The 20,486-nt window shown below is 32.7% G+C and overlaps 4 protein-coding genes across 9 annotated transcripts in view; 2 read left to right on the forward strand and 2 right to left on the reverse strand.

The window, feature by feature from the left end:
• LOC140063569 (endonuclease V-like) overlaps positions 1-20,486 on the reverse strand; it is a 102,875-nt gene that overhangs the window by 2,305 nt on the left and 80,084 nt on the right. Inside the window, exons 1-3 of one of the 4 annotated variants that reach the window (XM_072109953.1) lie at positions 1,240-1,406; positions 422-477; positions 100-271 (exon numbers count right to left, since the gene is read on the reverse strand). In XM_072109953.1, the coding sequence (XP_071966054.1) occupies positions 100-271; positions 422-468 (219 nt within the window). In that variant the 5' untranslated portion in view covers positions 469-477; positions 1,240-1,406. Of the gene's footprint in view, positions 1-99; positions 272-421; positions 481-1,239; positions 1,407-20,486 lie in introns of those variants that run through there. The other 3 variants (XM_072109952.1, XM_072109954.1, XM_072109955.1) reach the window with 3 other exon arrangements.
• On the forward strand, positions 1,463-3,232 carry LOC140063571 (dynein axonemal light chain 4-like). The gene is made up of 3 exons (XM_072109957.1): positions 1,463-1,704; positions 2,131-2,214; positions 2,460-3,232. The coding sequence occupies exons 1-3, from the start codon at positions 1,627-1,629 to the stop codon at positions 2,622-2,624; spliced, it is 327 nt and encodes a 108-aa protein (XP_071966058.1). The 5' UTR covers positions 1,463-1,626; the 3' UTR covers positions 2,625-3,232.
• On the reverse strand, positions 3,548-6,444 carry LOC140063567 (leucine-rich repeat-containing protein 14-like). 3 transcript variants are annotated; one of them, XM_072109949.1, is made up of 5 exons: positions 6,252-6,444; positions 5,390-5,728; positions 5,212-5,274; positions 4,688-4,860; positions 3,548-4,524 (listed from the first exon to the last, which is right to left on the reverse strand). In XM_072109949.1, the coding sequence occupies exons 2-5, from the start codon at positions 5,706-5,708 to the stop codon at positions 3,688-3,690; spliced, it is 1,392 nt and encodes a 463-aa protein (XP_071966050.1). In that variant the 5' UTR covers positions 5,709-5,728; positions 6,252-6,444; the 3' UTR covers positions 3,548-3,687. The 3 variants fall into 3 exon arrangements, with proteins under 3 accessions (XP_071966050.1, XP_071966049.1, XP_071966051.1); XM_072109948.1 differs by having other exon boundaries at positions 6,224-6,444; XM_072109950.1 differs by lacking the exon at positions 6,252-6,444 and having other exon boundaries at positions 5,202-5,274; positions 5,390-5,485.
• Positions 6,495-11,823, forward strand: LOC140063568 (alpha-2,8-sialyltransferase 8B-like). The gene is made up of 6 exons (XM_072109951.1): positions 6,495-6,607; positions 7,082-7,119; positions 7,630-7,765; positions 8,147-8,236; positions 8,605-9,192; positions 9,764-11,823. Exons 2-6 carry the CDS (start codon positions 7,113-7,115, stop codon positions 10,023-10,025), a joined length of 1,083 nt encoding a protein of 360 aa, XP_071966052.1. The 5' UTR covers positions 6,495-6,607; positions 7,082-7,112; the 3' UTR covers positions 10,026-11,823.

The raw sequence follows: 20,486 nt of genomic DNA on the forward strand, positions 1-20,486 counted from the left end.
CAGGGTGCATGGGTCGGTCAACTTTGAGTGTGCAAAATGGTTGATTCAGTGTGTAATGCTTCCACTTTATTTGTGTAAGTAGAGAGGTCCTATCTTCACCTGTAGGTCAGGGTAACTGCACACTACTAAACATGCACATGCGTTGAAATCATCTCCCTTCACAAAAGACAAATCAACACCACCGATGTAACATAAACTGTTCAATTCTTTCTCATTCTGCCATTTTTCAACATCTTCACAAACTAACTTGCTCTTTAGTTGTTCCTGTTTTCTAAATGACAAAACAAGTTTTATCCAAAAAAAATCTATCTTATATTTTTTTTGTAAACAAAACAAAACTTAGCATTTTAGCCAGGTCACGGATCTGCCCAGATCCCATTCACCTCATTTTAACCAGTTGTGCAACCCGTTGGCCACTTACAATTCCCATTCTGCTTTAACAATATCATTAATATCTGCTGGATCCATTTATCACACCTTCTGTGAAAAAAGAACATCAATGAAAAATAAACATGGAAGATAAAAATTGATATGCTTTTTTGATCATTTTTTTGTTGTTGGGAAGATGTTTAAAAATTCTAGTGGAATCTTGATTTTAAAATGTAATACTTTGTCGTACAGACAACGATTTCAATAATCTATCACTGTTATGATATCAGGAATATTTATATCAGTACAGAGTGCAGGTCAACTCAGCCCTAAACCGTCTCAGCCAAAGTCAAGTCGGCCCCACCCCCACGTCAAGTCGGTCTCAAGTCAACTCGGCCTCACGTCATCTCGGCCTCAAGCCAACTCGGCCCTTACGTCAACTCGGCCCCATTAAAGTATGGAATGCAAAAACTGCTAATAGTTATATTATAATTGCAAGATTAGTTAGGTTAAGCCTACAAAATAGGCCTAGGCCTAGACAAGATAAACGGAAAATTCAATATAAATTATAACACACCCGGTCTTTTTTGTTTAATTGATAGTATTTATTTATATTATATTATTAATATTATTATTAGTTGTGATGTAGTCTCAGTAACGTGTTTGTTAGGTCTTATTTTAATACAAGGATGTTCCCAGAATGAATCGAAATATTCTTAGATATATTAAGCATTGTCTACACTATCAAACTTTATTATGTGACAAAATAATGTGATGTACCCATATATGGACATGATGTCACGAGTTGGATCGAATTCTCCTGTTCCTGTACCTAAAAAATTCACAAACAATTTATGTGCAGTTACTTACAGAGCAAATCAATGCAATTGAATTCATACCCTCAAGGATTATTATAACTGTGAATAAAAAAGAAAATATTGTAATTTATAACAAAAAAGACAAGAAACCAATGGTAAAGTAAAGAAAATGTCAGCCTCTTGCATCATATCACGAGCATGTGAAATTTCATGCTTGAACAATCTTGTTTATTTTTATTAGAGTATTAGTGACGTGTAAATACTCTGAGCATGCGCAAGAGCACTAAACTTTAGTTACTACAACAAACGCAGTTCTCGGTTTCGCAAATTTCGGTTCCGTAAATTAAATCCCCATTAAAATTGTCAATTTATTGACATTTTATCCAAAAAAGGGTAACTATTAAAAGGAGAAAGTGCTAATTTAAGAAAATTCATTGCAATGGAAGAGCAACAAGAGGGAAAAAAGGACGAAAAGGAAACAGACTACAGGAGGTTGCAAAGTTATCCATTGATTCGGGTAGGTTTAGCCAGCCGGCGGCCAAGCTGGTATCGATTATACGCTTGATTGAAACTGTTCAATTGGGGTACTGTTGCCTTCATTGCAAACGTTCTTTAGGCCTAGAAAAAAATACTTTCTCCAAACAAGGCCTAGGCCCGGATTATTCATAATTAAGCTTAATCTATCCCATACTAGGCCTAAGCCTATTTTAGCCTATAAATATTAATCAATATTTATTAATTTAAATTAAGTTATAATTAATAATAATATTGAATGGAGGTTTCTTTTTATTTTATTTCACAATGTTAAAAACTGCAGATTGTTATCTTCAATATTTACATTTTTTTTGCGATGTGCAGTATGATCTCTTGTTTCATTTACAAAATATCCACTACTTACTCATAAAAATGCCAGTTTTAGTTTTATCAGAGTATTTTATTTCAGCATTCCGATATGAATGAAGAAATGAGGACGGAAACTATGGAACTGTGTGTAACAGCATGTGAAAAATTTGCTAATAATAATGAGGTACTGCTGCACTAACTATTTAATCATTTACATGTTGTAACACTGTGTACATTATTTTCAGTAAGATATGTCAATTTGGGTTGATGGAACAGCAATTATACAGAACTTTAATGACATGATACTTCTTAATCTAAAAACTACCTTTCTTAGATACAATAGTAGGCCTATACTAATAGTATAGACTTTACACATTTTTCAGATATTAATTATTCACTATTTTTAAAATATATTATTTTGTTTTTCAGAGTGCTGCAAAGCTTATAAAAGAATCTATGGACAAGAAATTTGGGTCTTCATGGCATGCAATTGTCGGGGAAGGATTTGGGTTTGAAATCACACATGAAACAAAAAATCTTTTATACATGTTCTTTGGCGGAAACATGGCTATTACTGTTTGGAAATGTTCATAGACATTAAAACATCACAAAACTGAAATCTGAAGGCATCTGCTACAGTGAATGACAACAGTGGTTACACAATGCATGGTCACCAAGTGTCTTAAAAGAGATTTTATTTAGGGTTGTATTTGAAAATATGATTGCTTAAAATTATAATTCTTCAATGAAATTACAAAAATAAACATTTCTTTTAAATGTTAATTTCAATTATTAATAATTATATCATTTTGTAAAAAACCAAAAATAAATATTACATCAATATTGATTCGGATAAATTGAATGAAATTATATTTGAAGAATGAAAGAATAATCTGTCATTAACTTAAATTGTGTATAAAATGTATTTATTTTATAACATGTTGGTATGTACTGTATAGCATTTAGATAAAAATAAAACACCATTCCATTTGGTCTACTCTCTAGTCTAATTTGGCAGGTACACTATGGTAACAATGGACCAGCTTAGCCAGCCACTGTTAATTCAAATAATTTTAATCAGAGACCAAGCCTTAAGAGTACCAAATAATATTGGTATTTATTTAATTTTTCTAGTTGTGTATTGATGAAAGTCACCTTGAAATTATAGCCAAAGTTATCAGATAGCTCGGAGTGCTTTTAACACTTTATAGAATTTAGTTATAAACTTATTGTACATTTTGAATAAATCTAGTTTTGAAAGTTTGAAATCATTAGTCAATCTTTGTTTTTAATGTATTGTACTGGACACACCCTTTAGTGTATGTTCTAGACAGCAATTGGGCTTAATATTGGTAAAAAGATAAACAATTTGGCACACATTGCGTGTCATACTTATACTTGGGCAAAATAAAATACAATAACTAGAGACTTCCTAACTCAGAATATCTGCTTTTTAGAATAATTAATATTATAAATAAATTATTTTTGATTCACTCTTTGCTATAAATATACAGTATAATAAATATATATATATATATAGTCTATATACTTAAAAAAAAATAAGATTATACAGTATAAATATTTATACTGAATTTCTGATATACATTTGACAAGTAACAGACAAACTATAAAGTTGAGATAATTTGTTTTTTCTAAATCAAAGATTTGCATAATTTATTCCATAATCGGAGGGATCTACAAACAAATCTCCATGTTCTTCATCTTTGATTTCTAAGTCAAACATGTCACAACAACCAGCTCTGTCTAATGCATCTTTGTATTTGGAGAGATCACGCGGAACACCACCAATCCTAAGAGCTAAGTTGTATGCTTCATCACTTTCATCAATGCCCATTTCATCTCTTATTTCTGTTATCTTCATTTCGTTCATGCTCTTGATTGAAGCAAAAGCACACACCAATGGAACTTGTTCTTCTCTACCAAAATTATTAAACTGTACAGAAAAAAATTTAAGTTTCTTGAAACCTTTTGCAACTCTTGTCAGCATTGTCAGAGAATGCTCATGGTCTCCAAGAGAAGTGCCAGCTAATGTCAGTTTTATTAGAGAGTTACCGGATCTCAGTAGAAGATTCTCAAGACTCTGAATGTAAGATGAAAGGGCATTTCCACTTAAATCTAACACTTCTAGGTTACTAATGTCCATTGTATTTCCCAGAAAACTTAAGTCCCCAGCATTTAAGTAGCAACTGTCCAGTTTAAGAAGTCTAACTGGAGTTTTTAAAGGGCTGATGATGTCTAACATTCTTCCAGTAATTCTGTTATAGTTTAGACTTATATCTTGCAGTTTACGTAAGCTGGTGAAAACTTCCTTAAAGCACTTGCATAAACTGTCACCGTTGCTCAGCGTTAGATTAAACACATTATATGACAAGTCCAGACATCTAAGGTTGCTCAGTCTGTCTAAGTGAGGCAGAACTTTAATTAAACCTTCATTTTTCAAATGGTTTAAACTTAAATTCAATCCTTGTGCTACCTATATAATAAAAAAAACATTAATGTTATTTGTTATCTCAAAGAGGCTAGGATAATTTTGCTAATAAAAATGTCATTATTTGTAGACTACTTATAGAACAGACATACTGAACATTTTCAATTACACCAACAATGTTGACATTCATTAATTTATAACAACTTACATCATTTTTAAGATATTTTATTAACTTGATGAGTTTATTTTCCGATAAGCCTTCTGCACTCAACTTTCCACATAACAATTCTACTTGCGATCCTTCAGAAAACTTCTTCATCGCCTTAGAAACAATTGAATAATTGTCTGCATCAACTGACCAATCAAATATCACTCTTTTACCTACGATGACCAATCATGTAAAGTACTATAATATAAAGCTATGTCTACTGTCACTATAAACTTTATGTGACAAACAAAATGTGATGCTACCCATATATGGGCATATTACTAGCATATTTGGGCACATTACACATTTTTTGTCAAACTAGTTTGATAGTGTAGAAAGAGCTTAAGACAAATATTATGTTGAAACAAATCATAAATACAGTAAGCAACAGACATTACTACAGTAAAGTATGGAAAAGAAAGCTTATTGAAGACTTTAAAACATGATTTGTGTGTCAGATTGATGGGTCAGATATACTTAGGGAGGATGGAATTTATTTACTATTGTACAATACCTGTACTCACATTGACTGTCTGGTTTGAATCCATTAATCATTGCCTGTAAACAGTTTTGCATTTGCAGACAATCTTTCAAAAAAAATAAAAGTAAAACATTGTTGAATATATTGTTACTCAAGATACACAACATACAAATATGAATTGACTTTTGAGAGGTAGACAAATATTCCACAATTAAACTTACTAAGTTCAAATCCTTGTAGGTCAACAAATTTAACTTTGCAGCCTTCTACACCAACCACTACATTTAAAATGGTGATCACAATGTCATGCTTTATGCTACGCAATGAAAAATTCATGATTTTTACAACAGTACGCAAATTGAGCACTTGATATGGCCAGCTGGAAATGAGCACTTTTGTGGCAGGAGTTTGACCATCACGAATGGCCACAGCAAGAAGAATTTGAATTAACTCTTGAGGAATGCTGACCACTGCTTCTTTGGTCATTTGGTAGTTGGATATAATTTTTGACGCACAACTATTTAACAATGAACAAACCATTGCTCATATTTTGCTGAAATCTGAAAATAGAAATACTGTATGTCATTTTAATAACTGCTCTAAAATACATTGGGGGACAAAGGATTTTAAATGTATTAAAATTAAATTGCTCTGGATCCACCTGTATAATAATTAATACAGTATAATGTGATTGGTCGTTTATTATGATGGTGGATGCATGATCCAACATTTTTTTTAATGCCATAGCTGAAGATACGATACCGTATCCATATTTCTATTATTACCGTACCTTTAGTTTTTAGAAGTATGGATACAACACACAGTACCTAGCTAGGCCTACCGTATCTTTTTAGCCATAAAATAAAATAACGTTTTTTTAAAGAAAACATCTCTTGATTGAATATACTATGTCTCTTTGTCACATGAGGCGCGCCATATATATCAAAAAGTTTTTTTTCAAAGCTGCCGCCCAAATAAAATTTAACCCGCGGCCAATATCACATAATCGGCGACCGAAATGATAATACGCATTCTGAATACCGACTAGAACTAACAATATTTTAGGCCTCATCCAATTTTCACCTTCGAAATCAAACACATTCTTCAATTCATTACTAAATCCTTATTTCTGCATGCATAGCAGGTATTTAGTAACAGAGCTACCTTGATACTGGACAATAAATCAGCTTTTATTTAGTAAAAATCTAGTTTATTTATGTCAGGTGTTTCGTGTCGTTGCATATTGTGCCACGGCCATTTTGGAAATTTGTGTCGAGTGTAAGGCACACGTTGCGTTTCATAGATGAAAACAAAAGTTCCCGACACCACGCACGCACGACGACCACCTATCACTGTCTCCTCCTTGTTCCGTGGGCCGACCGAGGTATACTTTTTAGGCCTAGGCCCTAGGCCTATCTATAAAAATATTCTTTTAAAAGGTAAACATTTGTCATTTTCAGTATTATGGTGAGAGGTTTACAACTCCCTGGTTTAACCGTTTAGTTCAGGCTAGCCTAGTTAAGTAAATGACTAGTTTAGGCCCTAGCTAGCTAGGAGTAGTAGGCCTAAGTTCTAACTATTAAGGCCAGGTCTCTAGGCCTGTAAGTAGTAGGCCTACCTAGCTAGTTAGGTTAGGGGAGGGGTAGGCCTGGCTGCCTATGAATGATAGTCTAGGCCTAGCTAGGCCTATAGTAGTTAGATAGTAGTAGGCTAGGCTAGGCCTTTTTTTATAATACTTAATAGCAGCCTAATGGATGGGCTAGGTAGCGGCCTCCTAGCCTGTTTGAGGCTAGACCTCTTTATACAATCCTGGAGTCTGGAGAGAGGTACTGAGTCAATGTGTTGTGGGTTGTTATATTTTTGTTTAAACCATTAAATTGATATTATAATTAATTAAGTTGGTTTTCTTTCAGACTAATTGGTCAGACCTATGGTAGCACAAGAATGGAAGGTAGTTTTCGAATGAGAATTTTATTTTAAAAATTCAATATCCTCAAAATTGCAACATCAAATTTTTTTTTACCAAAGTGGTTAGGATTCCGGCAGAATCAACGCAATTTATTGGTCAATTGAAAATCGCTCATGCATGCACATTTTTATAACCTCATGATCATGTACACGGTTTAACACCGATTTGTCCGACTGGTTGGCTGGCTTAGTGGTGTGGTACTGCGGCTATGGATGGGTCTAGTGGTTTTGTAGGTTCAATTGTAGGTTCAATTCTCGATCAATTTTTAAATTTTATTTTAATTCAAAAAATTGTATTTTATTGACCATCGTCTTTAGGCCTATCCATCATCGTCTTTACCCACCATTGCCTAGAGGGATGTTTTTAGGTTTTAGTTCTCAGTGGTTAGTTTCTGTCGGAATCTGGTACAATGGGTAGTTGAGTTCCGGTGCCAGAATCCTAACCACAGCGTTTTTTTTATTTATCAACTAAAAAGCTTTGTTTTTTTTGTAGTTTTTAGGATGAAGTTACGCAAGCCGAAGATAAAATTCAAGCCAGCATTGTTCATTTGTCTCATTTCTGCTTCAGTAATGATGTACCTCATCATAGATATACCCATCTCATATCCAATACCGCATGGCTGCCAGTCGTAAGTAGTCTTGCTCTTCGAGATAATGATGTTAAATTTGACGATAAGGATAACAATGAGTAGATATTTAACAAAGATGAGTGAGATGAAAAGTAATGGAGATGAAAAGTTGAATGATGATTAGAAGATTACAAAAAAGACAATTATTAAAATAATTGAATTATGAAGGTGATGATTTAAGGAACTATGTCAAATTACTAATGTCAGTTACAATTACTTCTTCTAGACCGGTTTATTCATTTATTTAGCAAGCTTTACTCATGTGACTATTTCAGTGATTTCAAGTTAGACTACATTATAACAAATATGTTTGTCACAGTCAAAGATATAGTTACTGCAGTAACTGTCATAAAAGTAATTTTGACCATTTGTTTCATATAGATTTACTTTGAAACTACCACCTGCTAAGAATAATTTGAACAGCACAGCAAAAACATGGATACCTAATTATTTAGCTGCAAGACAAATAGGGTAAGACAGTAATGATTAAGTTTTGTTAAAACCATCCTCCATTTAATGATCAGTTGAACCAGGAGTTTATTTACTAAACTAAATTATCTGTATTAGTTAGGTGAATCAATATCTATGAATAAACTGGGTAGTGCAGTACTTGATTTTTAATAATTTTATGAATTGAATAATGTAGTTGGTATATGTTTTAACAGTTCAATATATATTTTTAGATTGTTTAAGCATGTGGACTTCTGTATATATTTATTTTTATGGATTCTGTACAAAAAGAAACATATATTTGCTGGGGTATAATGACAAATCTATGTTGTTATTTGGCAAGTTTTGTAAATCAGATGTTATTATTATTTTGTATTATATTTCCACAGTAAAATGACATCAAGCTGCCTGCCACCTCATAGTACATTATTAATATATGCTGCAAATAATTCTGTAAACGATATCGATTTTAAACAAGGCTTTAACCCTGTAGAATATATATCTTTTTTATATGACGGCAAGAGTGGTACACCTACAGACATGTCTGCAAACTTTGACCGAATAAATCGGCAAAAACATTGCGCTATTATTGGCAATAGTGGTATTCTTTTAAACAGTAGCTGCGGAAAAGAAATTGATAATAATCATGATTTTGTTATGCGTTCAAATTTTGCACCGATTGAGCAGTATTTGGGAGATGTCGGCGTGAAAACGAACCTTACCGTAATCAACATTGAAAAAATCTGGCAAATATCTAGTATTTTATCAACAGGAAATTTCAAAGACCCTTTAGCAAAAACTATGTTACGTCGGTTAAAGTTTTTAAATGACTCTGTAGTGTGGTATCCAAAAGGAGCGAGATTCCGTTTTTATGTGAGAGCAAAATTACAGTTTATTGCGAGACAGTTGAAAACAAAGTATCATATACCACTCAGAATAGGGTACAGTTGGAGAAACCTGGAAGCATTGATAAAATGGTAAGTTTATTAAAAAACTCAAGCATGGTTTCCACTGGTCTCACAAACAGAAGAGATTAACTTAGTGCAAACTCATATAGTAGGACCCAATCTAATCAATTTTGCTCTGATGATCAATAACATATTGTTAATTCTATGTCTCTATTCAAGAGTTTTAATACATTCACCAGTCTGCGGTCCATGGGTGATTGTTAATTTTTTTTCATACTGTATCTTTGTTTAGTTCTGTATATAAAGAGTTTTTTGATTATGTTAAATTTTTATATGTACAATGATTACGAAATAAACAATAAATGAAATAAAAAAACGGAGTGTTTGAAGGGGTGGATGCTCAGCTACGGATAGCTGGGTTCAGATTTCATGATGACAAGATGTTCAGCGCCACTCCCAAAGTCTTATTTCAAGACTGTTTGTCGAGGACAGTGACAGTGTGTAACTAAACAAATTAATTAATTAAAATAGAAGATTGTTTAAATCAGTATGGTTGTAATCAGTTTGATTCAAATCAGTATGGTTGTAATCAGTTTGATTCAAATCAGTATGGTTGTAATCAGTTTGATTTAATTTTTAGGTTCTGGGGTATGGAAGAATACTACACTACAACAGGGCTAAACATGTACACTGTTGCAACAACATTCTGCGATCAGATCACCCTTTATGGTTTTTACCCCTTCCACGTTGACAAGCACAACCGAAGAATTCCGCACCATTACTATGAAGATATTCCCTACAATTATGTAAACAAAGTGCATTCATTTCACGAAGAGTTTGACCGCCTCACAATCTTACATGGTATAGGTGCGTTGCGACTTGTAACTGACCGTTGCCAATAATAAGATAATTAAATTGTGTTAGAGAAGTACTAGTAGCTGTCAACCAAAGAAGTATTATAATAGTATCAGAAAGATTATTTTCAACATGCTAGCACAACTTCATTACACATTTTAGTTCTGTTATCAACGTGCGTCACATGATGTAGAGCAAAGAAGAACGTAATCCATATTTTGTTTTTTGTTACAAAAATCGTATTGTAACATTTAGTACCATACTTGTGTGAATGTCCACCTTGTTGTTCAGATAACTAGATGATTTTATAGCCTACAATACAAGACCTTACTCACCTACATATCAGGCCTGCTGTACATTTACACGTCCACTGTATAGCATGCACATGCTGTTTCTTCACAAATTTATAACATTACAATGAAATATTATATTTATATGGTATTTTACACATTCCAAAAATAATTTAGTTTAATGATTATTTAGTGATAAATCTGCTTTAGCCTAGAATGTTAATCTATCAAACCTATATTAATATTGTTTCACAAGTCCTTATTTTGATCCTACTACCCACCGTTGTTTCACAAGTCTTTAGGAGGGAGGGGACAAGTTTGACATGAAACGCCTATTAACAAATGGCTTCTAAAATGTATTAAATACAGGTAGCTTTTGCACCATCCATCCTTGATCCTGCCGTTAAGTGCTAGAGGTACTTCCTTTTTTGTTTAATATGGTGTTGTTATTTTGTTATAGTTTTTATTTAATATAATTTCATCTGTGAATACAAATTATTATGACGTGATTATTTTAATTTATAAAAAAAAGCATTATTTAATGTAAAATTAATTTTTCTATTTATATTTGATATGATTTAATAATAATATATCAAATTATAGTACTGAAATAAATTATTTATAAATAAATAAGATTATTAAAAAGAAAAGTTGTAGTGGTTGTAGCAATGAATGTGCTTCCAATTTGATGAATCGTCACAATTTGTGTATGGTGCGCCATATGTGTCATAATATTCCATGTAAATTTCAGAAAGTTGATTTAATTCAATATGGTGTGCCACAAATAGGTTTCAACTATGGTATTTAAAAAAAATTATATTTATATATACTGTGAGCCACAATATACAAAAGGTATAAAATGTTAGTCCTATGTTCGGCTGCATCATGAATTTGGTGTCAGATGACTGAAATGCACTGTAAGTTCAAGTAGCCTATTCTGTAAATCGGCAATAACAAAAAAAATCTAATTGATCTGATAATGATTCTTACCCTTTGAGCATTCTGTATTAGTTGTTACGTTATGCTTAATTGTGTATATGAGTGGCATTATTTATATTAGTTTAAATATTAAATTATTAGTCAAATTATACTATGTAATCTTACAATAAGCTTTGATTAGTAAACATTTTAATATTATAATGTACAAACTTATGATCTATATGTATGGAATGTGTTTAATAGTACCCTGTTGGTTAGGGTTATCCCTGTTGTTCACCTTATTGTGTCTTATGAGTGGTCTGACTTTTATTAAGAATTTCTTTTGATTGCGATTGGTTAGATTGTATGACTGGTATTCTATTTCATTCTGTGTAATTCCTAAAATAACTTATATATGTTTTCAATTAATTTATAATTTAAAAAAATGTCTTATTTAATATAGAATGATAAAATATATTTTGTATGAATGAACATATTTCTTTTCAAAAAATGATTAATATTTAAGAGATTTTTTATTGAAAGTTTATTGTAATAAGCGTAATATTGATAATGTAAATGAGAATATTAAATTTCTGTTATTTTATACAATATTTTTATATCAATAATTTTACTGCAATGAGGGTTTTACATCTACTAATTAAAACATAATTTAATAAATGTTATGGGATTTAAACATTATCAATGTGCTGTCAGGTATTTTTTTATTCATAATCTAAGGCATGGTTCGTGAACTTTTGCTTTCAAGGATTGATTGAATTAAATTCTTCATAGAGATATTTTCACTATAATATCTCTATGGTTTATTTGACTTTTTTTCTTCTTCACCATCATTAAATCACCAAGCGCGCGCGATATAATGGTTCAATGATAATAACAATAACAAAATAAACAATAACAGCAACAGCAAATAACAATAATGATAATAATACTAATAACAAAAATAATAATACTGTAGGCTGGCTAATGGTACAACATGTAGGCCTACTGGTTTTCAAACACATAACTAATGATATATTGTAAGGAAAAGAATTTTACAATGTGCATTTCAGAAAATATAAACAAACATTTAATAATATTTTGACCGTATTTTTTCGCATAAACGCCCCGGTGATTTTATTGTTCAGGAAGAGGGGTATATAATATATATTTTATTTTTATATTATGTATATTTTGGGTGTAATATAGTAACATGTATAATAAAATAACCCCTAAATTAAAAAAAGTACAACGCAATTAATATCAAAAAGTGATAAAATACAGTAAAAATTCTACGGCTATCTAAAATTTCAAGCCCTTTTCTTACAATGTTGCCGTCTGTTTTTGGTAAGTTCTAAATCGATATTCATCAATATTTTCATAATCCGTCAGTTTTCAACTCTAGACCTATATTAGACATCAATAATAATAATAATAATAATAATAATAATAATAATAATAATAATAACTTTATTGAACATACGCCTTTAAATCGGCGGCACACGTTCTTCTGGACGGTGCGTTCTTACATACATTACATACATTAAGTTAGCCAGAAGGCTAAATAAAAGTAAAAGAGAAAATAAAAGAAAAAACATTTAAATGAAAGGAAACGAATTGTATAAACAGAAACTAAAGAGCAAAAAGTACAATACTTAACTTTGATGGAGTGTTATTATTTATTATTAGTATTATTATCAATGTTATTAATATGTTAATTTTAAAGAAAATATTATTAGACCTATTATTAAAAATGTCATTTAATTTAAATATTATATTGTTTATTATTATTTAGCGACACTAATGTTTACGAACTGCTAAAACGTAATCCAACACAAAACTATAAACGAAAAGTGGTCAACATCATAGGCAGGTTGTTCAAAGAAAAGAAAATCAACTACAGAGAGAAAGAATGGCTGTTTCCCACGGCTGAAATTGTACCTAGGTTGTATTGTCTTCCGAAGATACATAAACCAAATTGGCCATTAAGACCTATAGTAGATAACATCAACACCGTTTTTTACACCGTTGCACAATTCCTCACCAAAATCCTGGGTCCGCTTGTCGGAAACACAGAACATCATGTAACTTACTCAGGAGAGTTGGCGAGTGAACTAAAAGAAATAATAGTCAAACCAAGTGAAACATTTGTCTCGTTTGACGTAGTATCTCTGTTTACAAAAACACCAGTAGAAGAGGCCCTCAAAGTTGTCGAAAATCGCCTAACAACAGATCCGACACTTCTGGATAGAACTAAACTACATGTGACAGACATAATGGAGCTCCTCGGTTTAATTGTGAACACTGACCTATTTCTCGTTCAATGGTAACATTTATAGGCAAATACAAGGCATTGCTATGGGAAGCCCAATAAGTCCTATATTGGCGAACTTGTATCTAGAGTGGCTCGAACATCAAGCCATAAACACGGCACCCACTAACATCAAGCCTGTGTATTGGAAACGATACATAGTTGCCATTTCTGGCATTATTATGCTTTTTGGCATTATTTAGAGGCCCACGGCATCTGGCATAATGCCGCGGCATTATTTAGCCGTTTTTAGCATAATCTGGCATAATTTTGTGTTTTTTGAACAACCAAAAAAATAATATACCACAGAACAAAAATAAAATATTTTGTTTAATCTTGCAATTTAATACATATCACCTTACACAATATCATATCGTACAAAACAGATCTGTTTGGGTTTTCCGTACAATAGTTCTTCCATCCTTTTGTTTCGGACTTAAATAGACTCTTCGGATAGGAAGGCTGCCCGAAAACTACCGTGTGTGCGATCTAAAGAGGCTAGCTATTGGCCAATTATGTTGCTCTATTTCAGAGACCATGCAGGTTATTGGATCCCCAGATATAGAGACAATTGAACGAAAACATTATGAAAGGGGTTTTGTTGTTTCAGTTCATAATTATAAGTGGCCGCACCCCTACCCCAACCCTTGAAATGGCAATTTCCAGTAACTAATTAGAAGCTCTAATTTTAAAAAGAATTTCTTCTAGCAGAATTTGTTTTCCATATTTCAAATTATGTTCCATTTGCATCGTCGTAGCAACTCTATTTTTCCAAATGTTCTTCACCTCTCAGCCCCAGTAGTGACCATGTGGGCGAGGTAATTTTTATTTAAAATTAAGTGCCATTTCCGCCCATCGAGCAGCTCTATTTTTCAATTTTTTTTACCTCAGCCCCAACCATGGTGGGGCTGAAGTCATGGAGACACTTAATATATATTTTTATTTCCTATTTTAAATTATAATTGCCATTTTCAAAGCTATGATGGGCTAAGATCCTGGAGGTACTAATAAATATATTTTTATTTCATATTTGAAATTAAGTGCCATTTCCGCCCATTGAGCAGCTCTATTTTCCCAAATTTTCTTACCTCAGCACCAGCCATGGTGGAGCTGAGGTCTTGGCGGACACTTAATATATATTTTGATTTCCTATTTTCAATTATAATTGCCATTTTCGAACTATGGTGGGCTAAGATCCTGGAGACACTAATAAATATATTTTTATTTCATATTTTAAATTAAGTGGCATTTCCGGCCATCAGCATTAGTTTCAAAATTTTCTTATCAACCATGGTGGGGCTGAGGTCCTGGAGACACTTAATATATATTTTTATTTCCTATTTTAAATTATAATTGCCATTTTCTAATTATGGTGGGCTAAGATCCTTTCATATTTGAAATTAAGTGCAAAGATCGAGCAGCTCTCATATTTCAGCTCAAAAATTCTAAATTTCCATGGCTGTAACAGGTTTTTTTGGGGGGTGGGGGGAGAAGTATTCGTGGGTTGAGAAGTGTTCGTGGGTTGGTGTTTGTGTCATTTGCAATTACCATTTTCGCACCCCAGATATTTTTAGAATTATTAGTTTTTACTCACAAAACTAAAAATACAATTTTTGAACGACATAGGGATACAATTTAGGCCCTATATTGTGTCAGTTGGGGTTTTACAAACGTTTATTAGACATACAACCGTTGGTGGCGCTGTTTAGGGCCACATTTTGGGGATCTGGCATTATTTTTCCCAATCTGGCATTATTTGAGACAGGATACGGCATAATTTAAATTTTATCGCTGGCAACGCTGAAACGATACGTTGATGATGTATTAGCTATCATCCCCACAGGTACAGTACATACATTTAACACACATCTTAATAACATCGATATAACTGACAATATCAAGTTCACCACAGAATCCATGACAAACAACACAATACCTTTCCTGGACATGCTCATCACACTCAATGACAATGGAACAGTTACCACCTCAGTCTATCGGAAGCCCACTCACACAGACCAATATTTACATTTCAACTCACATCATCCACTCGAACACAAACTGGGGCTTATAAACACGCTTGTGGACAGAGCTGAGAAGGTAGTGGGAGATATGGATTTGAGGAAAGTTGAGATGGATAACATCAAGAAAGCGTTACACAACTGCCAGTATCCAGAGTGGTCCTTCCAGAGAGTTATGGAAAACCGAAAAAGAAAAAAGAACAAAGGACACGAACCACAGAAGGAAAAGATCAAGATGCGAGGTAGCATAGGAATCCCCTATGTAAAAGGAATGGCAGAAAGAATACGACGCACTCTCTCCTATCACAATGTCGGAACCTATTTCCTACCCCAAAATAAAATCAAGAATAGCCTCGTCCACCCAAAAGATAAAATCGAGAAGATGGATACATGTGGAGTAATCTACGAAGTCACCTGCCGCAACTGTCCACAAGTTTACATTGGGGAAACAGGGAGGGCATTACAAACACGAATTAATGATCACAAAAAAGATGTTACAACAAACACGGGGGGAGTAATGACTAGGGCCTCCAGAACATCCACATCTTCGATCATACACAAATCTGCCATTACAGAACATGTCATAAAACACAATCATGTACCGAACTGGGAGGCGACCATCTTAACCAAAGAGCCTAAACGCAAAGACAGACAGATTAGAGAATCATTACATATAAGGAGAAATAAGGAGAAGACCATGAACCGGGACACTGGAGCCCACGAACTCTCGCATTTGTACAATGATTTGATAGACACATCACCTGGCCGAGCCCCGCACGCGATTTTTTTTTTCGTACATAAGTTGGGGACCCCTCATGAAACGTCACAAAATAAACATGAATAATTCATCAGTTAAATTTGTTGTTCCGCGTTTAAATTTAACTCTTCCCTGATACAACCGGAGGCGTACGACGTCATCAACAGATGACGTCATCAACAGATGACGTCAAGAATGACCAAGCTGCATTAACACTCCGCAGCCAGTTGAGAAGGATCTCTGATAGAGATCGAAACGTTCGAGTAAGTACTCCGTTAACTTGTGCTTTTACAAAAACGAAATTTGTCATTTATTATTATTTAATTATTTATGTTCTTGTTAATACTGTATATCATTTAATTATGTTATGAGTTATGATCTTTATTTGTTATTTAGTTAAAGTGGTATTATTTTTATTATTATTTCGATTTTCCTAATTTTAATATTTAATCTTAACTTATTTTTAGTGTTTTATTAACCATTTTACCTCCTGAATTAATTGTGTTTTTAAAGTTTTGTAAATATAAATTTAAAGTCTCCATGCAAAATACAGAAATAAATAAAAGGCCTAAAATGAACAGAAATTACATTTGCAAAATTAACAAATTACATTAAAAAGTTAAACATAAACATAACATAAAAGTTAATAATAACTTGGTTATACATCAGAATATCGAGACATTGGAGGGGGGTTCATTTTGAAAATTTTGAATTTCTTATGAAAACAATTTCTCGATATTCTGATATAACCAAATTTATTTTATTGATATCCAACATTAATAGAGCTGATCATGAAAACATAAATGATGTATAGGCCTGTCATAACATTAGAAAAATGGGAAAGGTATTTATGAACAAATTGGGTTGGAATGAAATTTGGCTTTTTAAGTTATTTAAAATGATAAAGGAACTGGAATTAGCTAATTCTAATTTTAACTCTCTGCATTTCTTGTATACGAAAAACTGTATAATAAATGGAAAATTACTGAGAACATCATTTTGAACGATGTAATATTGAAGATGAGTATGAAAATAATATGTTTACGTTGTAAAGATGTTCACTTATGGACTAAAATATAACAAGGCCATATATATGGCTGCAGTCGCATGCTCAATTAATTAGTGTTTACCGACCAACCGACACCGACATAGTGAGCTGTAGAGTCGCGTTGACTAAAAATGATGTAGGTATAAACAAAGAATATCATTAAGCTCACTTGTGACAGTATTGTACGAATCCAAACAAAATAGATATGTTGTTGTTGCAATGTAACATACTATTTTTGCTTGTGAATGAATTCATGGTTTAATGAATAAGTTTTTTTAATGTTTGTGAATAGGCTCATATATGTTCGTGAATAAGTTCATGTTTGTGAGTAAGATGATCATGTTATGAACAGAGACATATTTATATCTCTGTTAATAAATAATAAAACACGTCAGAACCACCCTTCGGAGATCCTGATCGTGCTCTCAAAGTATTTTTTTTTATGTTTAAAGTGAGAAAATGGGTAATTTGGGTTGTTTGTGGTCATTTTTATACATGGGTAAATAAATGACTGAGGTTAAATTCACGGGAAGGTTCGAATTTTGTGTCAGATTATTTCTATGGGTGTTCGTAGAAGCCCCAATTATTTTTATATATTTACGTAAGGGCAAAAAAGTCGGTAAATCGCGCGTTATTTCTTGAATTTTACTCGATGGTAGGCCTATATATTATAAAGTTGGTTCGTACTTTCGGTACTGATTTTAACCACCTGATGTAACTCTGTTTACTAATTAAATTGCGTTAGATAATTAGTTATTGACAATTAAAACGAATTTAGGTTCAACGATTTGCCCCAAATAGGGGTGTTTTCCGATCATCATGGTATACACTGTCTAATGGATGTAGGCCTACATCTTGAAAAATACCCGCACACAATAATACGAGGATGCTTCGCATTTACCTATCTTCTTCTACGATAATTGTTTTTTTGTAGCTGAAAACCGGTTGAACAACTCGAGTACAGCATCATAATGTTGAAGACAGACCGCTTTTCTTTAAAAAATACTATTTTGATAGATTTAATATACGTTTATACAAATATATTGATTTGCGATGAATGGAACATTCCAATCTCTCAGTCTCCCAGTATAATTATTTGGTAACACAAGTAGGTAATGGGCCCTTGGCAATACTGTAAATACGTATTAACCATTTTTGGTCGCCATTTGAATAGCAAATTTCTTACTTTCAGTGTGGGTACTGTTAGATAATAGATATATAAACACATATACAAATACACTTTATTACTGTGAGTGTGGATAGGCTCTACTGTTATATAAACACATAATAGGATACAAATAAACTGTATTACTGACAGTTGCTTCTCAACGTTTGTATTAATTATTAATTACAACAAATATAAACGTTGTAGTGGTGTTACATGTACTTTACTATTTCAATCGACTATGACAGTGACAGTTTTAACAAAGTATTAAATCGCAAATGTTTCACTGTATTATTTAGTGGTATATTATAATAGGCCTATAAAACATGAACAAATATTTAGTTACTGTGAATGGATAAAGAATATATTTAAAAATTGTACCCATCCTCTTCTCCATCCCTCAACCCTAATGTTACATAACACAAATTGGGTTTGTTTAAATGAGGCCAAATACAAAATTTAGACTCATTTTGTGACAAGTTTCTCTTAAGTAATTCCAATGTGAGTTAGAGACAGTGTCGTCAAGTTTATATTTAATTTTAAATTTTGTTTATCCCGACAAAATGTGCAATTCCCTGACGATAGGGACTGACATGGAAGCCCCTTTAAGGTGATTCAGATTTTATATGTGTAATAATAAACAAAATGACGAGCTTATCCACCACCATCGCGTCGGGGGTTATCTATTGACAAATGACGTTTGCAATAATGGGACTGTTAATTTATCAAACATTGGAATTTCCGATACGATATTTTTAGATTAGTTCTACATGAATTATTGAAATATGACCAGCATATTTTCATGAATATTCATAATACGTGTGTGTTTTATCAATATATAATTTCAAGGGATAGAAAAACACAGTACTGTCGTATATAACTGTAGCGATGTACAATAATATGATAAATACAAGTTCAATCGCAGTTATAGATACTTTGTGATAGTATATACCTCCAAATATGACACTGTTTTTTTTATATTTTAATAGTCTGCCTGTATAAATAAATATGGATTGTTCTGTTATGTTGTCGTTAATACTTTCTCTGCGGTATATGTATTTCTAACTGACTGAAAAGTGTTTTTAGCATGGAGAACTAAACAGTGCACTGTTTAGTGCACTGTCTGGTGCACTAAACAGTGCACTGAACAAAGTAATCCATGGTCAGGTCATTAGCATGCTATACCCCATTGTGGTGTTGCGGCGCCAAAAAAAAAAAAAAACACTTTTTGACTTGTTTATTAGTAGAAATGTGGTAGAATTGATTTAGTTTAAATGATACAGGATGACTTGAAAACAGTACGCACTGGCCCACTTCACTTGACACACAATCCAGCCCACGAGAGAGAAAATAAAACGATGGCACAACATCACAATAGATCGCGCATGTCGTCGTCTAACGACAATGAAGCGTAGGCCTATTGATGTTCATGGTCAGATGAAATATTTCCGAAATAAAAGAAATTGAATTGAATAAACATATTTGTAAATTTCTCGCGAACTTTACTCTCAATGCTTAGGTACGTAAGCACGTCAAGTAATATTTCATATAATGGTGTCGAGATTAAAGATATCACACACATGTGTAATGATAAATTAAATAGTATTACTATTTTAGACGATGAATCTCATCTCTCTGGCTTGCGTCGCGACTACTTCTTGCGTTGAGTCTCGACTGCTGGTAAGTGTGGGCAGAACCAAGCTTTATAACAAAATGTATGATGGCGCACCACAAATAATAATAATTTAAACTAGATGAAATAATACAGATAGGGAGAACTATTTGTGTCTGAACGTCCTACAAACCGAAACTAGATGACGAATTATTTTATCCTTGAAATCATGCCTGACAGTTCTTCTAGTTACCTATCCTATGAGCATATAACATATCCTATACAGATACGTCTACATGAATGTTTACATTTATCAATCAACAATATGCAATAAATCGATATCCAAGTCTTCAAAACGATAATTCTGCAATATCGTTCTCATTCTAAGTCAT

The sequence above is a fragment of the Antedon mediterranea genome, chromosome 1, assembly GCF_964355755.1.
Source record: "Antedon mediterranea chromosome 1, ecAntMedi1.1, whole genome shotgun sequence".
NCBI classification, from domain to species: Eukaryota; Metazoa; Echinodermata; class Crinoidea; order Comatulida; family Antedonidae; genus Antedon; species Antedon mediterranea.